General features: G+C 46.7%; 8 protein-coding genes across 8 annotated transcripts; 4 read left to right on the top strand and 4 right to left on the bottom strand.

Annotated features, from left to right (window-relative positions):
- Nucleotides 1–871: 871 nt before the first annotated feature.
- BO87DRAFT_318159 (uncharacterized protein) lies at nucleotides 872–1986 on the bottom strand (the record flags this gene model as incomplete). Its single annotated transcript, XM_025619792.1, has 3 exons — nucleotides 872–1330; nucleotides 1384–1725; nucleotides 1774–1986. 3 exons carry the CDS (start codon nucleotides 1984–1986, stop codon nucleotides 872–874), a joined length of 1014 nt encoding a protein of 337 aa, XP_025475547.1.
- Nucleotides 1987–2994: 1008 nt separating this feature from the next.
- BO87DRAFT_446485 (carboxymuconolactone decarboxylase family protein) lies at nucleotides 2995–3684 on the top strand (the record flags this gene model as incomplete). Its single annotated transcript, XM_025628223.1, has 1 exon — nucleotides 2995–3684. One exon carries the CDS (start codon nucleotides 2995–2997, stop codon nucleotides 3619–3621), a length of 627 nt encoding a protein of 208 aa, XP_025475546.1. The 3' UTR covers nucleotides 3622–3684.
- Nucleotides 3685–4005: 321 nt separating this feature from the next.
- On the top strand, nucleotides 4006–5545 carry BO87DRAFT_446479 (putative salicylate synthetase). Its single transcript, XM_025628222.1, has one exon. The coding sequence runs from the start codon at nucleotides 4112–4114 to the stop codon at nucleotides 5462–5464; it is 1353 nt and encodes a 450-aa protein (XP_025475545.1). The 5' UTR covers nucleotides 4006–4111; the 3' UTR covers nucleotides 5465–5545.
- Nucleotides 5546–6289: 744 nt separating this feature from the next.
- On the bottom strand, nucleotides 6290–6844 carry BO87DRAFT_446475 (uncharacterized protein). The gene has a single exon (XM_025628221.1). It carries the CDS (start codon nucleotides 6781–6783, stop codon nucleotides 6373–6375), a length of 411 nt encoding a protein of 136 aa, XP_025475544.1. The 5' UTR covers nucleotides 6784–6844; the 3' UTR covers nucleotides 6290–6372.
- Nucleotides 6845–7979: 1135 nt separating this feature from the next.
- BO87DRAFT_400741 (cytochrome P450) lies at nucleotides 7980–9997 on the top strand (the record flags this gene model as incomplete). The annotated part of the gene is made up of 10 exons (XM_025625549.1): nucleotides 7980–8063; nucleotides 8121–8162; nucleotides 8224–8343; nucleotides 8392–8563; nucleotides 8642–8728; nucleotides 8797–8893; nucleotides 8954–9071; nucleotides 9104–9425; nucleotides 9513–9750; nucleotides 9811–9997. The coding sequence occupies 10 exons, from the start codon at nucleotides 7980–7982 to the stop codon at nucleotides 9995–9997; spliced, it is 1467 nt and encodes a 488-aa protein (XP_025475543.1).
- A 415-nt stretch (nucleotides 9998–10412) lies between these two features.
- Nucleotides 10413–11483, bottom strand: BO87DRAFT_318271 (aromatic alcohol reductase; the record flags this gene model as incomplete). Its single annotated transcript, XM_025619797.1, has 2 exons — nucleotides 10413–11357; nucleotides 11415–11483. 2 exons carry the CDS (start codon nucleotides 11481–11483, stop codon nucleotides 10413–10415), a joined length of 1014 nt encoding a protein of 337 aa, XP_025475542.1.
- Nucleotides 11484–11916: 433 nt separating this feature from the next.
- Nucleotides 11917–13873, bottom strand: BO87DRAFT_169156 (C6 zinc finger domain protein). Its single transcript, XM_025618324.1, has one exon. It carries the CDS (start codon nucleotides 13747–13749, stop codon nucleotides 12028–12030), a length of 1722 nt encoding a protein of 573 aa, XP_025475541.1. The 5' UTR covers nucleotides 13750–13873; the 3' UTR covers nucleotides 11917–12027.
- A 1411-nt stretch (nucleotides 13874–15284) lies between these two features.
- BO87DRAFT_462528 (uncharacterized protein) lies at nucleotides 15285–16613 on the top strand (the record flags this gene model as incomplete). Its single annotated transcript, XM_025629169.1, has 1 exon — nucleotides 15285–16613. The coding sequence occupies exon 1, from the start codon at nucleotides 15390–15392 to the stop codon at nucleotides 16611–16613; it is 1224 nt and encodes a 407-aa protein (XP_025475540.1). The 5' UTR covers nucleotides 15285–15389.
- Nucleotides 16614–18086: the final 1473 nt, after the last annotated feature.

Here is an 18086-nt window from a genome sequence, read left to right as displayed (position 1 = left end):
CGGGATTTGGGTGTTTTCATATGCAGGTCTAACTTTAGCTTACGATGGTTCGTCCTCCCCGATTGAGACATCTATTTTCCTAAGGAAGCTGAAGACATGGGAAGCGATTTCCGAAAATCTCCGAATTAGGTGTACTAAATACAGAATATGCTGCTATTATCTTGATCCAGGACTATTTTCTTACTTGAATCAACCGCAGGTAAAAGCTTCGTGCTCGTATCAATCGCAATAAACTTCAAGTCGGCTGACCTAGACTCAATGATATTGAGTTTCGTCTAAATCAGGATTGAGCTCATGTATTAAACAAACCAACATTCAGCAAGATCTTCCTTGGTTTGGCGAATATTTCGAGGTGTAAAGCTTACACGTCATGGACGAATCTCCAAATATCGCCGTTTAGCTTTAGTCCACGAGATTCACTGAATGCAACGAACCTAGATCATTCAATATAGGCGGATATGACAGAAGGTTTGAAATGCCTTTCTTTCGTCTACTTTGGATGACTTTCGATGATGAAAAAGTCTCTTTGCTTCTCGTAAGGATCACGAATTGATATGACCCAACGGTGTGAGATGAATTACATCTTGGCTCCTTCAAAGTATACTGGGGTTCTCAGTGGGCAATGTAAGATAATTTGTTTTAACAAGCGAAAGTAAAATCTAAGTATTGAAATTGATCTGATCTTAATATCCATTTCGCTACTTCTGCCGCCATATCCCATATCACGGTAAATTGGGTTTGATAATACGCTGCTGTGGGGATAACGTGAGAGAAGGGCGTTAGGTTTTATAGGGAACAAACATCAAAATCAACCAATAATAGAACCCGTTAGTGCAATCTTTAGCAAAATAGTGTGAAGAGCCATGGCTCCCTATGACTCAGTTTGGTATTCTTTCGCGTGCCTCCAGGGAAACATGTGCAGATTTTGGGCGTTGAGGAGATTAACATAGAAGCTCAATGCGCTGACCATTGCAAGGAAGTCCTCACGTGCCTCCTCCTGATTGGGATTTTTCTCAACCTTCTCTTTGATGAGCTTTTCAATGCTCTCGTAACTGTCATTGACGTATGCTGCTCCTAGATGGCCAACAAAATCGGCAATTGATGGAACGAAATCCCGGAAAAGCACAATCAGATGCCTCAAGGTAAATTCAGGACGCGTAAACGCCAGTTTTATGATGTTGTCGAGAACATGATATCCAAGTGTTCGTATCACACTGTTAGAAAACACCATGGCACCAAAGTATGACTCCTTTGACCCAGGCCTTTCTAGTGCCTTACCACAGTGAATCTTTTCAATGTCCTCGGATATATCCGACCAACACTTTTGCGTCTGTGTCAATTTCTTTAGCCAGTTGTCACCAATCAAAACCATCAGGTACATACCTCGGTATGAATCTCATCGACGAGCTTCCTTACCTCCTTACTCACACCAGCCCTCTGATGTCTGAAAAGGTCCAGCTTATTGGGATCAGGCTCCGGCTTTGAAGCATCCCATAGAACTACCTCAGTAGGGTGCTTTCTTGTTTCACACTGAAATTTCCAAACTTCATCCGCAACCCAGCGCAATTTATCCATATCTTCATCAATAACCTTCCCACAAGTAGCCACCGGCTGGTGCTCGGTTACCTCACCATACTTGATCACAAAGTGCTGGAATGACGAGAGAAATACCGAGCCGTCAGGCTCTTTCGCCCTATCAGGAGCCTTCTTGTCGGCAGGTGTATACTTTGCGCAGTTAGTAAGATGACTCTCTTTGTGACATAAGCCACTCACAATCAGCTGTTCTGACGGAATCAAGTGATATAGCTGGTCGCCGGCAACAACGGCATGTGTTTGGAGGGAGCGATAAGGTAGGGCAGTTTCAAGTAAGCCAACTAGTGTTGGGTTTGCATCATTAATTTTCACCGTGATTGTTGTATTGAGCTTCGGCCAATTGATTTTGACTTCATTAAGATGCTGACCCTGTGAACCATTCGGGATGCGCATAATGTAATGGCAACGATGTAGGCTGGAATTCTAAAATCCTGAAGATCTGCTTGAGCCTTGGGTGACTTATACATAGATCATTATCGTGCGGGCTCGATAGTATAAATATTCATCTTACGAAAAGCCTTCCTACTACAAGGGCTATGGTTACTTGAATATGATCATTGTGAGGTAAGGTGGCCTCGATCCCCTCATTGTTTGTGAGGGATCTGCGAAATACTGTGGTCTAATTGTATATTCACTCGACGAACACTCCTCCGAGAATCCACGTAACAGGGTAAGTCATAGAGAGCGGTCATAGCAAGCTAAGGTACGAAGCTACTGGCATTTTCCAAGCTTGATACATGTCACGAATTCTTAGTCGGGAAAGTCTACTCGTTTTGCCCAATCATTATGTCGGCCGACGTGTACCATACTACAACAGGGGAATGGCCCAGATAGGAAAGACTAAACCAAGTATTCTGTAACGCAACTTCGTTGGTAGAAATGTCCAGAGCTGCGAAGACCGACATCCTTTGCCATCAAAGCCGCAGCCTTGAAAACCGTTCAGCAAAACCGGTAGTTCACCGAGACAGAGACGTGGTGCCGTGGTTCGATTATGCACGGACACGTTTATCCACTGTATTAAGGGGAAAAGGATAGAATACAGTGCTGTTCCTTCTTCGGAAAACTTGGCAAAGGTAAAGTTATATGCCACCTCCGTCATAACATGTGACTTGTGGTTTGTTTCCTGGAGGGCTACATTGTGGAGGTACACAGGTATAAGAGATACTGTCTGAGTACTGGTTTATAGTGAGAGACTACAATGTAGAGAACGTTAAGTTTTAACAGTCGGTCCCAATTGAAGAAATTGAAAAAAATCACGGACGGCGTTATCCAGGTACGAGCTACTATTATCATTTATCACCATCCTTCCGGGATTGAACGCCGAGAGGCGTCTGGATCTAACTAGGAATTACCTAGCCAATAATTACAAGGCATCCACAAATTGTTTGACCGCATTGCAAGATGTCTGGAACCAATCCAAATGAGCTGGAAGGCGATCCTTATCGACACACATGCCTCGTCCCCTACGTGGACCCTGACACGGCACCTCCAAATATCCAAGAAAGACTCAAAGTGCTGCCCTTTCGACGCAATATTCTCCTAACGTTAGCTCACTCACACGGTTTATTTCCTCATATCAGCGGTCTACTTGGTGCTTGTTTTGACGGAAGCCAGCGCAGTATTCCAGTGCATGAGTGGCAATTGATAGTGTTACGCGTCGGTACTATTCTCCAGGCGAAGTATGAGATCGACGTCAATAAGCCCGTGGCCGAGGTCTTCGGGTTTCCTCAAGAGAAGTTTGACGCCATCGGATGCTGTATTGAGGATGTGATGAGAGGTCAGGGGCCATGGAGTGATCGAGATAGGGTAATTCTCCGCATGACCGAAGAACAGTTGAGCACCTATGACAATAAGCCGGAAACAATTGAGGATGCTTTGAAGTCGCTGTCAGTTGGGGATGTGGTAGAGGTTCTATTGATCATTGGTGTGTACGCCGCGTTGGCCCGAGTGATAAAAGGTCTCAAAGTCGACGAAGACGAACCGATTCCCGATCTAAAGGAAAAGATCAAGACTGCAATCACCGGATGAAGCATGCATTCGGTGGATCGTCTTAAGAGGTCATTATAAGGTTTTCAGACAAATAGATAAAAGACCTTCACTCAGTGTGTGAGAATGAGGCAGAGTGAGGGGAACACCCTAAGAGCTCACTATACTCGGTTGAGTATAAATTCCGCGGAGTCGCTAACCACAAACCATCCGTTTTCGGTAGGGTTGCATCGTTGGATGGGTATCCGCATCACCACCCAGTTACGCTTACATCTAGAACAAAGTTAATTGCGTAACGGGTTAGGCTGAACAAAGATGATGATGATTCTATTGTAAGCTTATGGAGTTAACTTACGCCAAGGTATATAAATATACGCTGGTATTCTAGTCCCAGAGGCAGTCTGCGTTGTTCTTACCCTAAACTCTGAAAAGCTTATTTTTTGTCTCCTAGAGTAGTATACCTATACCTCAACCTTGACCTGTCTTATCATCAAGCACTTGCAGATCCTTCCCGTACAGACCTTCAACAAGCATGACGCGCACCCAGAAACAGATCACCCTTGCTAGAGCCACACGGCCGCTGGAGACCACAGTCGCACTAGTGGCTCACTACTCGAAAGGAAGCTATTATATATTCGAAAACAATGAAATATGGGACATTGGGCTTGGCACTCATGCATCTCTGACATTTGATGCACAAGGCCAAACAGCTACCACGACAGGCAGTGACGGCCAATCGGAATCTACGGCTATCACCGGCTCACCCACGGACCTGATCAGAGAGTTTGTCTCCGAGTATTCCAGTCATGGGAAAATATTCGGTCAAGTGGGATTCAACTATTCAGCCCGATGTTCAGGCCAAGCTTTCGAACCGGGTCAATGGCCAATGTTAGACCTCATCGTTCCTAGCGTGGGGGTTATTATTGAGCGGAGTAAGGTCACTATCACGGGAGATGATGATGAGGATATACTCCGAGTAAGCGAAAAGATCGAAAGTATACTGGAAGCCGAGCTGGCCGAAGATATTGCCCTGCCGTCTCCTGTCGAAGGCAAAATAAATCTGAACGTGGACGCACAAACATATCAGGCGCGCGTAACTAATGCGATCGCGGATATCTCCAAAGCTAAATACACCAAGGCAATTCCATCCAGGAAAGTCCCCTTAGACTTTCGGGTTAATATGCTAGCAACCCTCCTTCACGGTCGACGGGCCAACAACCCCGCGCGCACATTCGCCTTCAACCACAACGGCATCCAAGCTACTGGATTCAGTCCCGAAGTCCTTCTCTCCATCAACGGCGACAAGGCCTATACAGAAGCGCTTGCTGGAACCCAACTGTCTAATTCAGCCAAAGCCAGCCTCGATCCTTTCAATAACAAGCTCCACGATGATATCAAAGAGGTCGCCGAGCATGTCATTGCTATCAAGGGCTCCATCCGTCGGTTGAGTAAACTGTGCGAACCGGAATCAATTGCGATCAAAGATTTCATGAAGGTCATGCCAAGAGGAAGCGTACAGCATCTTCATTCCCATGTGTGCGGAAACCTGAAGCCTGGATGCGATGGTTGGGATGCTCTGCCCGGTCTCATAGCCAATATTACTGTGCCTGGGCTACCAGGAGACGGCAACTCAGATGCAATGAAGTCCTTCGAGCCAGACCCGAGAGACCTTTATTGCGGAGCAGTGCTTATGCTGGATGAAGGATCGAAACTGTTTGATGCTACTCTGGTTCTTCGCACGGTTTTCCAGGATGAGAGTCGCCAGTGGTTACAGGCTGGGGCTGGTGTGACCATCAATTCCAAACCGGAACGCGAATATGCTGAAACGTGTGAGAAGTTGGGGAGTGTGGCGCCGTTCGTAGTTCCGGCTTCTAATCAGATTTGAGTATACGGGTCAGTTAAGGAGTGGGTTGATCATGGCAATATCTACTTTGAACAAAACTACTATTAGTGGGCGAGTCAGCCTTATCGAGGAAACGCCACCTTACGTACGTGGTGCTTACCGTCTAAACCCACTGCAGTTCAGCCTTTGAACAAGAGCCAAACCCCATTGAATTCTGGCGAGCGTTGAAGGTCATGTCTGCACGAGAACGGTATTATTTTTGAGGCGTGGTATGGTTTCCACTCTCTCACTCACGTATCTGCGTAGACTTTAAGCACAATGAACTAGTAGGTGCCGCTGGCCCTCTTGTAGAACGAGGATTAATTCCACGTAGGTCATTGTATATATCTTGTGATATGTTTTGTGCCTGGATGGGCTGTTATATGGGCTCTTCGCACCAATTTAACTCAGGTATAATTACATGCAGTGACCATGGTAGAAGAGTCACCTACCAAATTGATATCCTCTTACGCCGGGGCAGTGGCTAAGGTAAGTTTCACGAATCTACAAGAATTGAGGCCTCTAGTTCAGTATTTTAGCTTAAGCCTAGAAAGCTCCGGCAATCCTTATCTACATTCCTCCCCATGATTAGTGTCGGAAAGAAGCCGGAGGAGGGCTTAAGTCTGGGCTTCACATAACTGCTCAACAACAGACAAATCAAGCTCTCTTTTCGATCAAGATGTTAGTGTCGTCTCAACTTATGTATGCTCAAACTAAGCTATGTTACGAATGAACCTCCGTGAGATAGATACAGAAAGCAATGCATAAATTCATTCCTAATCCTGCAATTCCAGACCTCTATGTATAACGCGATAGATAGGATCACCTGTCTCCACGTATAGCTTTCCGAATAACGTCCACCTTGACAACCCCATCCGAACCCAGGAATTCCGGGCGAGAATACAACTGAATCATTGGAGGGTCACCACAATCAACACTGTTGGAAATCTGCTGGGTACCCGCCACTTCCACCAGATACCATCGCCCTCTATATCAGCGTCACCGGGAATCTTAAATGGTTCCTCTGCATCTTCCAGGTCCTGAGCCCACATGGACAGCTCTTTGTTGTATTGCATGACCACTGTCCTACCTCGAAGCGATATTTCATCCATGATCGCGATCCAGTCTGGCTCAAGGGAGCCAGCCTCCCCTCTTGCCTCAAGCTCGGCAATTTTGGCTAGAGTAAAGGAACGTAGCTCAATGTCCGTAGCCCCTTTGAAGCCAGTGGAGAAGTCGCTAATCGGGAGCTCGGTCCCCCAGTCTGGATAATAGCTCTGATGGCGAGCGAACGACGCACATGAGGTTGGGCATGTCGTCGTCATAAACTTTGCGAAATTGGTCCATAAAATCGTTATATGATCGCTTTCTTAGTGCAATCCTGGTCGGAGTCACGGACAACTCGCAGGAAGAGCAGAAACACTCCTTGCATACCTTCTACCATGCAAACAAAATTCGGGCATATAACGAGACCTCGAAAAGCTCAGTAAGGTCGTGGTTCGAGATTACGGGGTTTAAACCCAGGGCTAAGACAATAGCTAGTGTTGGGTGTTGGGTGAGTGGAAATCGTCTCTATCCGTTTACGTAATACGTGTGGCTATGCTTCCTTCTGTATCATTTTCGATATCTAGATCTGACATACTTATGAATAGGCCGTACTGCAAGGCATACAATGCCAAAGGCATGAAAGGCTGCAGTGCGAGCACCAAGGTCTTTGGTAACTGGGGGTTTGATGTGGCCGAGTATGCTTACATCTACAGCCACCAGAAAAAGAAGTTTGAATATGTGGGGAAATGATTGTAATTTCCTTGCTGTCTTGAGTCCACTATAGTCTAGAAAGTTACCGCTCTTGTTCCAATCTTTCCATAATCAGGACTTTTGATAGTCTGATGTTCTTTTATGTATATTTTCTCGCGGATAGATCTATTTACTTCTTGTCAGTAATTATGCTTTGATGCTCTGTAGTTGCTCTTTCTTGTACACGTAAATGTGAACAACCAAACCCTGTTCTTTGGATTAGAAGTGACGGGTACTACTTGGCGTTTGGACTATTGACAGTATACTCCTTACCCAGGACATCACAGTGCTAAGTTAAGGCAGTTGATGCTCAGGCCTTTCTGTTTACGATTGGTAAATGCTGTTTCACAGGCATAGAGTACCGTGCAGAATGCATAGTGCGCTTGATGTAATATTAGTATCATCATGCCCTTTAGACCAAGAAGTTAGTCTCTAGGGAAAAGTATTGCCAAATGACTTCAATGTACTTTTGATAAAAGCTCGAACATTCCTTCCAAAGCTTGTTTGCTTAATATGGTCGACTTGATTGAAAAACAGTTACCTCTCTTGATTTCAAGCAAACAAGTACCAGCTCACACCTAGTGTTTGCATTCGAAAAAGGTGAATGGGCTTGCCAGATCTCTGGAACAAGTTCAACTTCGTGCGCACATACTGCTTCCTTCCGTCTCTCCTTAACTGCATGATGTCTACGATTTCCGTTGGAAACATCGGCGCACTCATCACCATGGCAGATGCATTCTACCCCTGGCTGTTAGCTGTGGCCTGCGCACTCCTGATAGCAAATGTGCTGTACTACTCGGTGATTGAGGTACGGTCAGGTCTGCCTCTCCACCTTGGTACCGCGAACTAACACGTCACCAAACAGAAAAACCATGTCACCAACATTCGGAATGTAGTCCGTAACTTCGTACGTGATGCAGCCACGAGCAAAGCGATATAGGGTTTTGAATATAATCTAACCTCCGCAGCGTGACCATCGGTACTACCGTCCCTGGGCGCCGGAGCCGATCATGATCCCAGCAACCAGAAAAATAATGACCGAGCTCAGCGAGACATCAGTCTTATCTCAGCGAGCGGTCTATTCAGACGTAAGTCCGCCAAATTAGAATAATGGCACAGAGCTCTAACCTACCCAGCTGTTCGGATTCAAACATACGTTGAACGGCGCAGACCACAACGAGGTCAACACGAGAAAGTCGCGTCTTCTTAGCCGGGTTCTTCAGGTGCGAGGTCCGACCCAGTTCGAGGAACTATACCCGTATCTTCTTCATCACCTGAAGACCATTGTGGATGCGGAAATCTCTTCTGGTACGTTCGCTCGCTGGAAATCAGTTACTAGCATACCTGCCAAGCTATCTTGTATCAGTCATTGAGTTGACTTGCCAGGAGGCACTACGTCTATCCGTCTAGCTCTATTTAGCGAAACGATCCTCTCACGTCTCATGGGCGCGTGGTTTTTCGGGGGAAATATGAGTAAGTTCTATCTCTACTCACCACCTCTTGACGAAACACCTGTCTGAACGCGAATAACTTGGCTTCAGCGTCTGACCCGCGTCTTCGAGACGCCCTGTTGAATCACCCACGCCAGATCAAAGCATGTTCTGCTGCATTTCAACTAACTCCAAGATTTATTGCACCGTATGTTTAGAGTCAGCAGTCGCTATGCGGGTACTCTACTAACCTATTCCACTTATCTAGCCTCATCCATGCAATTATCACCTGGCGTGGATCGGCAATGCACCTGATCCAAGACAGGCTGATTGACGTGATAACGGCTGGAATTGACAATTTGGATGAAAAACCAGAGATCAAGAAGGTTTGGGCTAAGATTCTAGAATTCTGCTGCAGCATGGACCTACCCCGACTAATGGACGTGGTTCACAGTTAACACTCCTTTACCACATGGTTGACTTATCGACGGCAGACCGCAGCTACTGGACACCAGAGAGACTTTCCCAATCACTCCTGGGCCTCTGGCTAGCAGCCTCGCACCAGCCATGGGTAAACCTACACGCAATTCTGGTTGAGCTGTGCCTGCGGTCCGAGTGGCAGGATGCGCTCCGAGACGAGGCCCTGCAGAGCCAAGACGACCTCGCAAGCAAGATCAACGAGCTACCACTTTTGGATAGTTTCATGCGGGAAACTGCACGAGTGAATTCCTTGGATAAAAGTAAGTAGATTTCTCAGGTGCGGCCCTGCCAGCTGAGTCCTAGGCACTTGTGTCTCTAATTCCTTCCCTTCGGGACTCTGTGTGTAGTCGCGATCCGCCGCAAAGCCCTGACCGATTATTCGTTCTCGTCCGCGCCCCTCTCTATCCCGGCCGGATCAATTCTTTGCGTTTCCTCGTACGATGCCACACGCAATGAGCACATCTACCCAGAGCCCGAGCAATTCGACGGCAAGCGATTCCTTAACGGGCGATGCAAGGATACATCGTACAAATTTGCCGACGTCTCTGAGAATCACTTGATCTGGGGCTATGGATCTCTCGCTTGGTTTGCTCGATACCTATTGACATGTTTTAGTTACGGCCTATACTAACCGGTCCCACTTAGCCCAGGAAGACACCATGCCGCTTTTATGATCAAGATCATTGTTGTGTATATCGTGACCAACTATACCTTGCGATTGGCGGACCATGAGGCACCCAGATGGTGGACTTGGGAGGATTTCCGCATGCCCTTTGCGTCGACGCGAGTGCTATTCAGCAAGAGAGCTACTGAAGACGATGGTAGTTCTTGATTCTCACGTTCACAGTATCTTGGTGACTTGGTGTCAGGACTGGACGGGCACGCTTTTGTCGACCACAAATGATTGGTGGCTTAGGTATGGCCAGCAAACGGGGAACCCTGTTCTCCGCAACATGTGGTATTATGTACTCTTCTAACCTTTGACTAGGGTCATCTGGTACTAAGAATTTTGATAACTCGACCAAACCCAAGCGAGGTCGCGTTAACCCAGGGGAAGGGATTGGGGTTACAGGAAAGTTAATGGAGCCAAAAGTGCTAGCTGTGCTGTGGATGAGAGCAGGGATATTGTGGACATTGTGAAGGGATGTAATCTAAGAAAGCAAGTTGACAATCAAATTATTACGGTAATATTAAACATCGAGAACCGCTCACTTCCACATCGCAAACATCGAATCCGTACTCTTCCTTTAGGACGCCATACGCTCCGCACGAGCCTGCAGCTTCTTGACCAAATCGATAGCATCCTTGGTAGCATCATCCAAGCTCTCCTCCGGCAATCCAAGCAGCTCATTCTGCACTTTGTCCAAGTGATCACTCGGATCCTCCGGGTAAAACCCTCTTGCGTACAGCAATTTAGCAAATCCAGCCATGTTACCACCCTTAACCAGAGCCAATCCCTCCTCATACCGCTTCTTAGTACTCTCATGGGTAATCGTCCAGTCAGCATCCGTAGTTCCAGTAACACGTTTGACACTCTCAAACATATCCTTCTGGTTGACAACGAAGCTCTTAATGTAAAAAGGCTTATTCAGGAACGACGACAACGTAAGACTCTGATCACTCTCATCCTCAGGAAGCTCCTTAAGACTAAGCACCTTCGCCACGGCCCGCCCAACCTGCGCCAACGTCGACGTCGTGTTCTTAGTAGTGCCATCATCGTAGAAAGTCACAGCCCGCTTGTCAAAGTCGAACCCAAAGCGCACTTCTCCACCCGCCAAGCTATAGTCGTACCAGAATCCACAGCACACAGAAATCCACTGCATACCGAGCTGGACGACCTGGTCTCGGTTGGCTTTGTAGGCAGGGCCGAGGAAGGTCTCTTCGCCCAGCTTGACCTTGTCGATGTCCCCGCCGTACCCATTCGGCATGACGTAGGGAATACCGGCCTCGGCAGCTGCCTGGACGATCTTGCTGTGGGTGTCCCGGGGCGCGGTGGGGGACATGGTGATGACGAGAAATTGCTGGCCCTTTAGGGCGGAGACGATGGTAGCTTCATCGTTGTAGTTGATGTGGGCGATTTGGACCCCCTCAGGGAGTTTGTTGGTGCTGTCGGCCCGGGTCAAGGCTGTAACTGTGTGTTTGCCGGTTTTGAGGAGCTCAGTGGCGATGTAAAATCCCACGGTGCCTCCGGCCTAGACGTGTGTGTTAGTAGTGCTGTGTAGGGGTTTGTGATTGGCAGAGTGACTTACTCCGACGATGGCGACGCGCTCGATGGCGTTCTTGAAGCCGGTGGGTTGGTCTTTTGCGTACTTGGCCATTTTTTTTTTGCTTTTTGGCTTGAGGTTGAGTTTCTTTGAGAGGTGTAGTGATGATAGAGTTGTGCTTGAGTGTAGTGATTGAGCTTGTGAATGCTTGAACTGGAGTGAGGACAAGCGTCTATTTATGTATTGGAGCCTGAGTGTCGATTCTGCTACTTCTATGAATTCGGACCCAAATCAGACTGCATAAGATTTCGAATCTCGGAGGTCCTAGCCCCGACACGATCGGACTTTAGGGAATTAGCAACATTGCCGACTGTAATTGGGCGGCTTTCGCCCACTGAAGGAGCGTAAGTTGATGATGAGGTGAGATTCCCGCTCATCTCCGCCGCCGCCGCCGCACACCAACTAAAGCGGCGATGCGGAGATAGTCAATTAACTCCGCACTAGCATGAGTATCGCCGCAATAGCCGCACCAACGCCGCTCACGTGGGTGCATCTCCTACAATTCTGAACATCGAAGTTCCCAGTAAGCAGAATGGTATCTCTTACAGCATGACTACTCTCCGGAATACATATTTACAGTCCGCAAGTTAACTGCCCACTATAGCTGTATCCCACCACCGAACGTCGGCAGATACGGCTCGAGAAAGAATTGATCCCAGTACAGCTCCCAGCTTATGTCAGGCATAGAGGCGTTGGCCTCTGCTTCTGGCGGTGTCAGACCAGACTGGAAGCCTGCCTCAATCGCTTCCAGCTCAGCCAGCTCCTTGCGCTTATTAGCCGTTTTGAGGCTGAGTAGGTGTCGTGCTATTGACAATGCCTCGCGCGTCAGTGTTGTATCGGCCGCCTTGACTAAGTTCTCTAACCGCTTGAAGACAGTGCCGAGGTGAGCGGAGGCGATCGGGCTGTCAATCGCCAACAGGACGCAAGCATATTGGAAGACGCTGCCGAGGACATTCCAGAACAGATGACCTTCGTTAGCGAGCTGCTCGGCCGCCTTCACTCCTGCATTGCCACAATCAATGATGAGACTGATGAATTCGTGCGATGGCAACGTCTGGGCCTGGTACAAGCGGCGATAAAAGCAAAAGGCGATGTCTGCCGCAGTCACCACTAGGAATGGATGGGTTACTTTGAGTTCAGTCACTGCTTTCAGACGTTCAAATAATTCCTCATTCAGGTCCGCTGGCTCCGAGTCGAGACGAAAAGGGGAGTTTGGTGCTGGGGTACATTGGACTAATCGGACGAACTGGTCGGCAACAGACCCCGGTGTTGGGATGAAAGACTGACACGTCACAGAGCGAAAGTTTACAGCAGAACAATCTTGCTCGTATGACAGCATATTGTGTGCAGCCCACGAGGCCCAAAATATTCTTCTGAGCCGGTCAGCATCAAGCCCAAGGACAGCAGCGCCAGCTTTCGATGCTATCTTCTTGATGCTCGCCTCGTCGTGCAACCCCACTGTTTCGCACAGGTGCATGACAGTGCAGGAAGCAATCCAGGCAATTTTGGGGCGACTTGTCGCGCGAAGATAGAAGGCACGCATGTCCCATGCGATGATGTGATCAATGTTTAGCGTGCGCATGGACGCTGGATCATCGAGAATTGCTTTGGCGTACAGCACCAGGTCAGTCTCCCGTGGATGTCTGTTGGAGGAGAGAAAGGACCCGAGGCAGGCTACGCCAGCAGCCACAGCAGCGAATGTAATATCTGTACTATAACCGCCATCGTAGTACTGATGACACCGATCGGCGAATATTCTGGGGTCCAGGATGTCGCCGATCGGGTTCATGACAGTGAAATACACCCCCGCATAGTGGCTGAGGTCCTGTTCGGAGATCAGATCCCCGAGAAAGCTATGAGGGTTTGAAGCCTCGTCTGGTCGGTTACCAAAGTTGTAGGCGCATGACCGCAATCTCGGAGGACTGTCACCACCGAGATTAACACCCAGAACATGTGGAAAAGCCATAGCCGCCGATGCTCCCGTATATCTGAACTTCTGTTCGTCGAAGAGTCCAGGTGGTGTGCTGGTTACGGTGGCGGGACTCTTCGTCGACGAGCTATTGGCCTTGGCTTCGCGGTGCCCTTGCTCTACGTGAGGCCGGTTGGCCAAACGACTTCTTCCATCAAAACTGATACGCTTAGCTTGGGGCGGGTCATCCACGCTATCTCCCACAGTACCCGTCGCGTCGTCATCATATCTGCAGCTATAGTCGTATGTGGTGCACATGCAGCAGGGATATTGGTTGTCGCATCTCCGCTTCCGCTGGTGGCATGGAATGCAGGCCTTCCTCGCACGCTTACGCTTGGAAATTGTCGACATGACAAATAGGTGGGCTCAGGATCAACAACCTCCTATGGGAGAAGCACAACTGTCCGCCCAGCGCCCTATCTTATGCATCCAAACTGCAGCGATTGAGTTGCGCTGTCGATTGACTATAGCTATGGAACAACTCATAAGCTAGATAGATAGTAAGCAATGTGGAAAGGTTCCGTAGTCCGCTGACGGCACGTGACTGCACGGGCTACAACTGATGCCTGAGGCATGAAGCCGATTTATACAGGCCAGGCAGTGCGACATCTTCGAAATAAGTAGACCCACGACATGGCCAGAAATTCTACGCGTAATAGCAGAGAAGGAGGTGGAGAAGGTTGGGATGAAGAAGCTTAAGGCTGTCGAGATACCGGAGGACGATGTACTGGTGCTGGACGTTCCAGAAGGGGAAGAAGTATTTGTTCCATACACGCCATAACGCCCCTTCCAAGTCTGGCAGACCAGAATGAGGTTCGTTAGTCGTACCCATAGCTCTCAAGACCAGTGCCTCCGAGTTGACTATTGCGCCGGAGTACGGAGTGCCTCAAGATGATAAAGTGACTGAAACATATCCGTTTTTTAGGAGGGTGGGGGGGGCTTGGTGTTCCTACCAGTGCTAGACAATAATCAATCAAAATCACCCATCATTACCGCCTGAAAAACTTTAATTAGAGTAAAGTATCAATGGACCTATTAGTCAATAATGCTGTCGCAGGAGTGCAATTATCTCCTCGCACGTCTCATAGGGTCAATATGACTGTTCAGTGACACATCACGAAATACCCGAGCGCCGCAGGGATATATCTGCTTCAGTAGATTCACTTCTTCCTTCTTACCATGCCAACAAACCCCAAATAATCCCCAGTCCACCCCACCAACTAACACCCCGCCTCAGGATCTCCCCAAGGAAACCGAGCAATCCCAGCTGAATAGATAGATAAGACTTTTCACCTACAAGGGCCTGATGAACTCGCATCCACCTACGGGCTCACAGACATCTCGTTGGTATTAGCGCAAGGCTCCGACAGAGAAGGGTTCGGAATCCTAAGATCTTCTAACTGTCGCTACTACATTGGCGATGAGCTGTCTGATTGAATTTTCGAAATAACGAAGTCCACAACATATTCGGGGATATTGCATGTTATGAATATCAAGGGGGAGAACCGGTTAAGGACGAAATCGCTGAAGACGTTTCCGTATGCGGAGCAGCCATATTCAGGGCAGAGAAAGGAGATCGGGCGCTGTAAGACGTGTGCCAAGTTACGAGCTGCCAATTCTTAATTCCAATGCAAATATTGATGGGATTGGCTGCTGTGATGACGTTATTCAGGACATTTGGGATAGGCTATGATGTAGTAATGTGATGAACGTAATTAACCAAGTAGAATGGGGCTCGGCTGCGAGATAAGATAGATCTCGCTAGCTGGATGTGGTTAGGTCCTTACTATTTATGGACTAGTGAGTGCAATGGTTGGCGTGCGTCATCTTGACGGGAGGTGATTCAACCACTCCGTTTACTTCATTCCTGAGTATATAATTCCCTTCAATTATATCCTCGATGATGTTCTAATAATTAATTGATCCAATACAACCACTCATTGCCATTAAACTCCTCAATCCTCCCTAACAACACCAACACCAACACAATCATGATGAACAGATCCCCCAGAGTCGCTACCCGCTGTCTGCGACAGCAACGCCTCCGCCAATCAGCCGGTCGCTACCGTAATGCTCGATTCCAATCCTCCTCTTCGTCCTCTTCCTCTTCCTCCGGCTCTACTGGCACCGGCAGCAGCAACCCCGCCCTGGTCGGCGGTCTCAGCGGCGGTCTCATCGCCATTGTCACCGGTTACACATGGTACCACTTCTCGGGAGCCCGCAAAGCCGTCAAGACTATGAAACAGACCCAGGTCTATGCGGATCAAGTAAAGCAAGGTATCATCAACAACGCTCCAGAGCCGGACAAGGCGCTGAACTGGCTGCGCGATACGCTGAAGAGCTATGCGGTGTTTCTCCCGGGCGTGAGCCAGCACATTGATACTGCGTTCGATGATCTGGAGAAGGTGAAGCAACGGCATGGGCCTGAGGTAGACAGCATTGTTCGGGATGCGTATAAGGAGCTGAAGTCGCTGGGAAGCAAGGGTGGTTCGAATGCGGATACCGCTATTCAGGCATTGCAGGTGCTGCAGAAGAGTCTGACGCGGTTGATGGAGTTGTCTGGCGATGCTGCCGGAGACATCCTTGATAACCACCCGTGGTTGCAGGAGAAGGTTGGTGGTGGGTGGAAGCAGTTGAAGGAGATGGGAGAGGCGTATGGGCCGCAGGCAAAGGAGGAGGTGGATAAGACGAGGGAGCAACTTGCCGGAGTGGCCAAGAAGGGATTCAGTCTTGCGTCGGTGGAGGAGGTAAGGAAGCTTATTCAGGAGAAGTCGGAGAAGTTGCAGAAGCTTGGGGATGAGATGTGGCAGAAGGGATTGGAGGAAAGTAAGCAGTACTTGGATAAGAATCCGAAGGTCAAGGAGTTGGTGGAGAATAATGCGGATGCGTTGAAGAAGGGCAATGTTAGTGAGTTGTGGGGTATGGTGAAGGAGGCTGCGTCGTCAGGCAAGACGGAGCAGGTGGAGAAGTATGTCAAGGAGAAGGTCGATCAGGCACAGCAAAGTGGGTCTTTTGATTTGAGCAAGTGGGCGGATATGGTTCCTGGAGGATCGAATGTTTTGGGCCAATTGCAGTCGCTTCGCACGCTGCAGGAGAAGAAGGGCAAGGAGGCTGAGAATGTCCTCAAGGAGACGATGGATGAAATCCAGCAGGTTTTGAAGAAGAGAAAGGAGCAGATGGAGAAGCTCGCCAGTGAGGCGAAGAAGGATAACTAGTATCTCAGTGTGGAGCTTAATGTACATGTGAGACGAAGTACCATCGATCGATAATTAGATCTAATAATAAATCTTGAGGAGCGCTCTACAGAAGCAGCAACGAAAGCAATAACGAAATGAACAAATGGAAGTAAAAGAGTGAGTTGAATTGAGTTATCTAGGAGAGTAAAATAAAGTAACATGAAGAGATACTTTATAAGCAGTCCGAGTACAGTATATGACTAGTCTATATGAATATCTTGACACGGCCCTCTAGGTAAAGAAGTATATAAGAAGATATTAAATAAAATTATAGATATTTTCTAGATAAGTAATCTTTTGTATATTAAGTATTATTTCCTGAATACTATAGAAAGATAATTAATAGAATCATCTTTAGTAGAATCTGGAAATTATAGAACTTTTCCTGATCCAGCAGTTTGGTAAGGCTGTCTGCAGGATTACTAGTATCTGTAATATATTAGATTAATATAATACTTATTTTAATTAGATCTGCTATAAACAGATAATAATTATCTAGTTATTTAATAAACTGCGTGTATATACTATAGTTAAGAATCTATAATAAATTAACAGTATTACTAAACAGGGATATTTTACTGTTATCTGATATTTTAAGATTAAATGCTTATACTAATTTCTTGATATATAGAATATCTTTAATAGTAGTATTATATACGCAGTATTCTGTAATAATAGAGAAGAATATAATAATATTTTATTTATTTAATAACCAGGTAATAGATCCGCCTGTATAAAAGATAATATATCTTTCTATTAATTTACTATTTTTATAATCAGTATAGATAGTATTTATATAAATTTTAATTTTTTTAATATAATTGACTGCCAGGGTGATTCTGTAGAGAGTAATATCTTATAAATATTTATATATATATTTCAAGGTCTTTATATCTGTTATAATTAAAGTATATATATATCTCTGCAGGCGGAATATAGCATGATATAGATTAAATCTAGTTTTAATAATTAGCTAGTTTAATTTGTTTATAAGACTTTAATATTTATTAATATTAACTCTTTCAATTAATATTACAGTATAATTTATCTTTATATAAATGGATATTATAGGAACAGTAACACCTGAGTAAGATTATATATCTGTAATAGTAAGTGTTGGATTGGCCCAGGGGCGCTAGTCCGAAACAGGAAGGCAGTCTAGCGGGGCTAGGCCAATCAGATAATCAGAGAATCCTGCAAAAGCCTTTTGCAGGAGTCTCTATCTTAGTCATGTGATACTAGTCCTAATCAAGAAACTAGATTAAAATAATAAGAATAATTATAATCAAATCAATCAAATAAATAATGATATGATTATATAATCAGATTATATAATACTAGTCCCAATCAGGAAACTAGATCAAAGTAATTATAATAATAATAATAATATAAGATTAATATAATTAATAAACTTGTCAAAGGGAAGTAACCTTCTTAAATAGAAAAGAAGTA

The sequence above is a fragment of the Aspergillus neoniger genome (assembly GCF_003184625.1).
Source record: "Aspergillus neoniger CBS 115656 unplaced genomic scaffold BO87scaffold_40, whole genome shotgun sequence".
Classification (NCBI taxonomy): domain Eukaryota; kingdom Fungi; phylum Ascomycota; class Eurotiomycetes; order Eurotiales; family Aspergillaceae; genus Aspergillus; species Aspergillus neoniger.
This window is presented reverse-complemented; position numbering and strand designations above follow the sequence as displayed.